Source organism: Necator americanus, chromosome V (genome assembly GCF_031761385.1).
Source record: "Necator americanus strain Aroian chromosome V, whole genome shotgun sequence".
In the NCBI taxonomy this organism is placed as follows: Eukaryota; Metazoa; Nematoda; class Chromadorea; order Rhabditida; family Ancylostomatidae; genus Necator; species Necator americanus.
Genome location: NC_087375.1, coordinates 24,644,836 through 24,652,690, shown reverse-complemented (window position 1 = coordinate 24,652,690; position 7,855 = coordinate 24,644,836). Strand labels below are relative to the sequence as shown.

General features: G+C 41.2%; 1 protein-coding gene across 3 annotated transcripts in view; it reads left to right on the top strand.

Moving 5' to 3' along the window:
• RB195_015058 (uncharacterized protein) overlaps window positions 1-7,855 on the top strand; it is a gene marked incomplete at both ends in the record, with an annotated part of 47,967 nt that overhangs the window by 19,357 nt on the left and 20,755 nt on the right. For all 3 annotated transcript variants that reach the window (XM_064205581.1, XM_064205582.1, XM_064205580.1), the window contains 13 exons: window positions 73-159; window positions 221-303; window positions 390-553; window positions 629-722; window positions 1,171-1,256; window positions 1,854-2,026; window positions 2,087-2,175; window positions 2,269-2,401; window positions 2,651-2,754; window positions 2,813-2,911; window positions 3,724-3,798; window positions 3,857-3,935; window positions 7,269-7,390. In XM_064205581.1, the coding sequence (XP_064061461.1) occupies window positions 73-159; window positions 221-303; window positions 390-553; window positions 629-722; window positions 1,171-1,256; window positions 1,854-2,026; window positions 2,087-2,175; window positions 2,269-2,401; window positions 2,651-2,754; window positions 2,813-2,911; window positions 3,724-3,798; window positions 3,857-3,935; window positions 7,269-7,390 (1,388 nt within the window). The remainder of the gene's footprint in view (window positions 1-72; window positions 160-220; window positions 304-389; window positions 554-628; window positions 723-1,170; window positions 1,257-1,853; window positions 2,027-2,086; window positions 2,176-2,268; window positions 2,402-2,650; window positions 2,755-2,812; window positions 2,912-3,723; window positions 3,799-3,856; window positions 3,936-7,268; window positions 7,391-7,855) is intronic.

Sequence of the window (7,855 nt, the reverse complement as noted above, 5' to 3'; positions counted from 1 at the left end):
AACTGTCTCTGCAGCTAGTAATGACACTTTTTTAGAGCTCTTTGAAAAAACAATTCACTTTTGAAATTTCAGATCCGCCAATCGCTTTTTTGAAGCGGTCGAATGAGGTTACAACTGTCCTGGATCTTCTCGGAGAAGAGACGCAAGCTGCACAGATAGGTTCATTTCTATTCGTACAACCGACTTTACCAACTCTTCGAAAACGTACATGACTTTAAAGTGGATGCATTCCAACCATGTTGTGATGGAATTATGGCGTTTGATAACAGCACTCAAATTCTCTACTCAATTGACTCTAACGAGGTTCGTATAAAGTTAGCTCAATAAATTAGTTTTGCTCATCTTTGTGGTGTTTTTAGTTGGTATATTCATCGCATGTCGTGTTTAAGGGGAACGTTATGTTCCATCGTGCCTCCGAACCTAATGAGGTGTACTTGTTTGCAAGCTTCTTGACGATTAAGTTCCTTACCGTTCTCCCCAGTCGAGCCATGCTTGTTCTGGCTTCTTCGTATCAAATCATCAGCTACAGATTGACTGCTACTGTAGAACATGTGTAAGGAATTCTCCACTTTTTTCAAATTCCAAGTTTGTTTTCCTTACAATTTCTAAAACTTTCTCACAATCTCAGAATTTACTCCTGTTCAACGGTGCTGGAAGACTGCGCAGAGATTATCGGATTATCTTCTGATGATGACACCGGCGAAATTCATTTCCTTGCACAGGTCTGAATCAATTTCGGAACGTCACCTCGACTACGCTTTTCATTTTCTCAGTCGAAATTTTTTAAATAAAGGGGTTTTCCTGAAATTATAGTGATTTACGTATGCATGCGTGGGAAGCCGTGGATTTCACCTAACAGTGAACCAGAATGTGTTGAGGTTGAGTGGGCTAAGGTGTGTTGAGGATGAGTGATCAGATGTATTGTTACATGTATGTAGGGTGAACTAGTAAATTTTTTTATTTATTTCATTTATATTTTAATTTTTTTTTAGTTTTAAATCAAGAATTTCCTGAATAAATTCTAAAGGCCTCTCTCAATAATTCCGAAGATTTCCTGATATGACATTGTTGTTGTGTTTAATTCGTGTGGGTTTACAATGTTTTGCCAGCCAACCAAGTCCCCAAAAAATTGGTTCTAAAGCCTGAAGAGCTTATTTTAAATATTTCCAGTTCCCTAACGGAACGACTGCACTTTATGAGTTAAACCAAGAAGATAGAACTCCACATCTTCTCTCAACATCCACTGACTTACCGAAGTAAGTCGAATAATTTGAATCTGTGGTTTTCTCAGTTTCTTTCTCCGGTTTTTTTTGTCTCTTTGTTCAGTGAAAATAAGTTTGCTTAATGAAGAAGAGAAGCTTTGCCATCACGAAAAAATCACAAAATCTAGAGAAACAAAATATGTGTGTTCCACATGTTCCATTAAAATTACCATGTACGTTTTCTATCATTATGTGCTCATATCAATATAGTTTTGCAGCTAACTATGTTATGCTGCAATAGAGCTCATTCTTTTGTAAATGGTGATTTCAATCTCTCCTTGTCCAGAAATTCACTTGCAATTCATCTTAGTACTTAGTCCAAGAGGACAAAAAAAAATGAAGTTAGAGAATGGTCGTAACAGATTCGAAAGTTGTGAAAAGCTCGTTGAAAAAAGCACTGTCATTCGGTTTCTGATTTGAGTTGTGAAGCACTTTCGTAAACGCAAAATTTGCATAAGAAGAACTGAAGAAACCTGTTTACAAATTAATCTTCAACGTTGCCTTCAGAAAATCAAAGAAAGGTTAATGTGAAAACGGCCATTCAGGGCAAAAATTCCACCAACTCTGGACTCTCTGATCGTTAATTTTCAGTATTCGTCAGCTTTTAATTTCACATGGGAAGGTTTTCTTCGTGACACAAAAAGGACGAGTGGGACAGTGCGACAAGAAGTTGGGATCGTTGAATGTGAACTACGCGCTTGCCGACGTCAACGCAGTTATAGCTTTGCATCCAATGACTTCACCTAATCGAGTGGAAGTTCAACGTTAGTGTCATGCAAGATTCTGCTGCCATTAAAACCTGCAGTGACATCCTTGAATTGCAGCGGACAGCATTGCAATGGGAGACTCGAAAAAAGATGAGATCTCATGGGTCGCGGAGCCACGGCAGGATCCAGGATCCGTTCTGTACAAGGTATGGGTGTTCCACAACACTTCTTCTTGTCTTTAACTTTGTTTACCCAAATCATAATTAGTTGGTAGAATTCAAAACAACTGATTATTTTAGATATCTCTTTACAAAGACAAACTTTTCGTTGGTGATGCATATACAGCCATAACAACATTAACAAAGTTGACATTACCGCAGGATCTCCTGCAGTCGTGGTCCTCTGCTCAGAAATTTGACATGAATATCGCTGGTAGGTCCTATTATTTTGATTTTTTAAACAAACTTTGGTTCCTATTGAATTTCACGGTAACTCCTTTATTTTTGGAGAAGGCTGTACTGATTAGTACTGGATTTCTTATTCGCACAAAAGCTGGTAGATATAATTGCTCGATTGCAAAAAAATACGAGAGGGATTTTGCTTCCTAGGATCGTAGCGTCGAAAAAATGAATTTTTGTTGGTCCTATCATTTTTTCCTTCGCGTCCTAGAACGATCTTCAGGAATAAATGCGTGGATGTCTTTCAACACAAGCAAAACCGGTCTGCAAGCTCCTCTGAAGCCCCCTACTGCCCCTACGAATGTGCGGTTATACGCAACGCAACAAGTTGGTGTAGTACAGTACTCGTATTTGCTGAACGTTGATTTGTGCCTTGACGATTCAGAAAACAGTGGACGGCGCACGAGCAATAATATCACTGTTCTGGTCACCGCCAATGGAGTGGAATGCCACACCATTTCAGTATATTATTAATTGCACTAAGGCTAGTTATCAAAATTATCGGTTTGAGTGTTTTTGTTGGTTCGTGTTAATCCTGCCTCAAACGCGTTGTTATGAACTTTAATTTATTTATTCAATTTATCACTGTCACTTCAATTTATATCATTGAAAATAATTTCAAGTTACAATGAAGCGAGAAAGCTCCTAAAGACACAAAAGATTCATTTTTGTTGCAATTCTCAATAGAACACGGTAATTTTTGTCGTCGTTAAAAGTCCGCAATGCGATTACTAACACTATATATCACAACTATGGGCGGGTCATAACTACATGCAGCACGTTGCAGTTGCCCAAGCGGCTGCGCTCCGCGATGGAGCGTAGCAGTTAGGTTCAAGCGGGAACCCGTGCTAGCACCTCCATCTCTGCAGTTTATGATGGTGCCGCGTCGATTTAAACCGCCATCTCAACCGCGCCGCTTAAGCAATTGCACCGTGCTTCATGTCGTCTTGACCCGACCATAGATCGCAGAAGCTGCTCTATAGCGCGCAGAAGCATTTTGAATTGGCATCATTCTGCTACCCGCAAGAAGTTTCATCGTAAGGGCCACCGATGCAACCAAAGCGGCTCCACACACTTTCTTTTGGATTACTATGGTGAAACGAGCGTTACCCCGCTTGTATTCTCGAGCTTCACTGATACTCCTATCCAATAGTTTAGAGGACAGCTCCTGTAAATATGATGGAGGTGAGCTCCAGGAATTCCTCACTACAACTATCATTGGGGCAGCGGTAACCTGGCCTCACAATTCAACTTTGGAAGATTTTTTTCATCAGAAAGTAAGTATTAGGTGTTCAGGATGACGCCACAACTCAAGGAGGACCAGTGGCGAGCACAGTGACTCACTACTCTTTTGAAGTAAAAAGTGGGAAGGTAAAGCACCCACATCTTCACTGTCATTCTTTGTTACGCTCATGCTTTTTCTTTTGAGGTTGAATGCTCGGTGGCAGCTGCAAACGAACCGAATAATATTGGAGAGTACACACCCAAGATATCGATTGACAGCAGTGGTGGGTCAATTTTCTGGCTTTTCATTTTCCAATGTATGAAATAATATGCTGTGCTAAATTGACTAATTGTGACTGTGAATGGAACCAGCTTCCCTCTATTTGCGAAAGTGAAACAAACATATGTACATTTAAACAACCCACTCAGATCCAATAAATCATGCCAATCTTCTGAGTTGAACACTTTGTTCCAGATCTCTAGGACGAGATCTCAGTAGCGCGACCGTCCTAGCAACAAGCAAGCCTTCCATCCCTCCAGGACCAATAAACACCCTATCTATATTCTGTTCTGTTGTAGAACCCAACATCCGCTCTATTGCTTAAAGGCATCACCCCACGAATCTGAGGTGGTACGGATTTCAGGTGGAGTGTTCGTATACGGAATAGTAGATTTCGGAGAGGGGGTGATTCGTCCATTTCTTCCTAATTGCTGTAAAAAACGCTCCGGAAGATGCGGCCCGTGCACAGTTCTAATCGAACTCCTTGTAGAAAATAGCGCGCCGGAACGCTCGAAGCCGTATCTTCCGGGCCGTTTTTTACGACAATTAGGAAGAAATGGACAGGATTTTCCCTCTCTCCATAATCTCCAATCTCGCATATGAATACTCCTCCTGAAATTTGCACCACCTCAGATTTGTGGGGTGATGCCTTTAACATTAACTATTACGAATTTCAGGGAAACGCTTCGGCACGTCCCAAGCGGATTGATTCGCCAGAGAATTTATCCTTTATAGATCTGTGTTAATATTACCTCACTTGACTTTGACTTAATCGGCGTGTGCATGTTGCGGCCTAAAGCTACTATTCGCGTAGTTGCCAGAGTGTGTTGTCCTTAAACATATCCTAACCCGCACTGTTCCATTTTCAGCTAGAGCTCGCATAGAATCCCTCGCTATTCCATAGTCGGCGAGACTTTACGTCTCAGGTGAACCGCTCGTCAGCGAGAAGTCTCCTCAGATCCTCCTTTCTCTCCTTTGTGCAGAACATTTTTGACGACCAGGATGCCATTTTCGGTCTGGATCTCGTGCTCAGTACATATTGGGCAAGACGATCAGACGATCTCCTCATGAGATAATCAAAAGAGCGAATACGATTTCCAATGACTAGCCCAAAAAGGCCGGCCAACATGCAGATGTTTTCAACGGGTATTCACCGGTACACCACATCCGAGTAAAATTTTTCCATTTTTCGATGTGGCACATCGTCGGCCAAAAGTACCCCAGCAGTCGTCCAAACAGATTTCTTCTCATGCTGGCGTACTAGAGATTCACCATGGGACGCTCAGACGGTGTTAAAACAAAATTGGCGTGACACTGTTCAACTTTTCTTCGCATTATACCATCGACGGCGAAGCTGAACAGAAAGGATCCCGCCATGGCCTCCTGTCTCGGTCCAGTTTCCACTTTGAACAGTGTAGTACATCCAGGTGATGTTCGGACCAATTATTCTTCTATTCATGTCGTGTATTAGGCGTAACAATTTTCCTTTAACTTCATCGGCGTGAAGTGCGTTGTGAAAACAGCTTCGGAGAGGAGAATTGAAAGCGGCATAGAAGTGCAGAAAAACTAACTGTAGAGGCTTCATATACTACTGCCTCATTTCAATCACTCTCCTCACAATAAACACCCGATCAATAGTCGGTCAACTAACGAAAGACACGGTCACGAGTGGATTCTTCACGATGTTTGATTACCCTATCCAACATGATCCGCTCCAAAACCTTGTGCGTTACTCGCAATAGTGATATTGCTAGGTAATTCCTGTGTTCTGCAAAGAAAAGCTTTCTATGGAGAATTATGACAACATGTCTCCACGATTGAGGTATCCCTTCATCCATCTATATCGAACGGACAATCTCATCCCAGAAGGAGGAAGAAAGTTCAACATTTCCACGCTTATTTTGTTGTATTTGCTGGACTTTCAAGTAATCATTTTTTAAATACAGAGCAGAACCTCCTACTGGCTCGGTAGCACATCGTGGAATGCGGTGTAACTCAGAAGTTTGAACGTTCATGAGTTCAGAAACTGGCGCAGTCGGTTCAGCTAGGTGTTTGATTGTTTTCTATCGATTGGCATCTCTGACAGCGATCACGTTGGTTGTGTTTAAGACAAGCGAACATCTCTTCATCTTGTCGCTTTACTGCCTTAGCAACGCATAGGCTTTTGTCGAGTTCTTGCCATACTACAGATTTTGAAACTCCTGCGCTCTTGACGTCCATTCGTTTTCACTATCACGTTTCAGGTGATGATGCAACCTCCTTATCAGAGGCCTTTCTTGGGTGGCTACACATCCAGAACTGTACGCAGATCTTTTCCCCGCAGATACAAAGGCGAGCTTCAGCCTTGGTGCTAAAACAGGAAGTGTTTTCTTTGCAGTGTCCTGAATGCAATTAGTGAAAGAGTCAGCGTCATCCACTCTCTTTTTGGTCCGTAATCTAATTGATCGACACTCCTTGGCAGAACATCTTTTTGCATCTGTCTCTCGGACCTGCCATGCTGAACTTGGGTTTATGGTGAACCCAACAACTCCTTTTATGGATTTGTGTTATCAAACTGAGAAGAGCTGGGTCGTGGTCGGAATCAAGTCGGAATAAAGCTTAGGTGTCGGGATCTTCCGCTTTCGCTGCTCTTCTGGCGTTAAAGAGGTTGTCCCTTGTCATGTAAGCTGGTGGCGCCGATGACTCCTCTTAAACGTTGATGCAATGGTAAGGTTGGTCTGCTCCCAAAGATTTACATATATGACGACTTCCGTTATCCGATGTTTTTTTTTTCGTGGGATAGAATCATTTTCCATTTCAGCATTTCGGCACAGAAGTATTAACAGTATCAACAAATAGAGTATTAACAGTAGTCCAAGTACAAGTTGTTGGTAGGTGGCTGGAATAGCTATCGGAAAATTCCTCAGACAGATTTATTTATTATTATTTAGTTTGTTTGCGAGTTTTTTTTTTAAATAGTACAGCTACAGTTAGTAGTTAGTTCTATGAGCGACTACACCTTACTTCACTGAAGGATATCTCTGTGGAAAAGTCAAAAGCGATCGAGACTTACGCTTTTGTCATTTTCTGGATAATCTGGATCTGCTCCATCCACGGAACGTTTCATTCGTACTGTAATTTTGACTGAAAATAAGGTTACATCATTTGTAAAAAAAGTCATTCTAAAATGATAGTGAGGTACACGAATAATTAATAGAGAGAATACGCCGAGCCTCTGTAAGTGTTAAAAGTTATTCAAGCGTTCACCTTCGTCTCCTACTATTAACACATACTAGAACCTAAGAATACAAACTAGGACCTAAAATATTGCTTCTGACTGGAGCAGTCGCCATTTCAGAGCTGAAACCTCTTGTCCGCCTTTTTGCAATCGACTCTACAAACGCTCTTATTGCAATCACTAACGTCACACAGGACGAACCATCTAAACGGGAGAAACGTCAAATTTCACAAGTGAACAGAGTGAGTTTGTTCAAAGTTTGCAGATTTTTTGGACCTGGAAAAGTTCTCCCCAAAACCCGGAAATAAATAAAAAAACATTTTTGCTTGTGAAACGTGGAATTCCTAAATATTGATGAAAGGGCGGGGTGGGATAATGCAGTTCTTACTACTTCTTTAATTGAGATGTTCTCGAACTCGACGTCAAGTGGACCTCTACTAGGATCGTTGCTAGCGATTTTTTTCTGTTGGCTCCGATGCTTGTGGAATAGTGACCATAGTGACACCACAGAAACAATTTGAAGTACAACAAAAAATTCATTTTCAGAAATAAAAGAAGATGTTCGAGAATTTTCCACAAAAAGTGTTTTCGTACTTGATCATCCGTCTTATGACACAGAAAATCTAACGTTTTCTGGACGCTCTGTTTAAAAAAACGAAACTGAACGATTAGCATTTGAAGAACTAAGGGTAAGAGACAAAAATCGG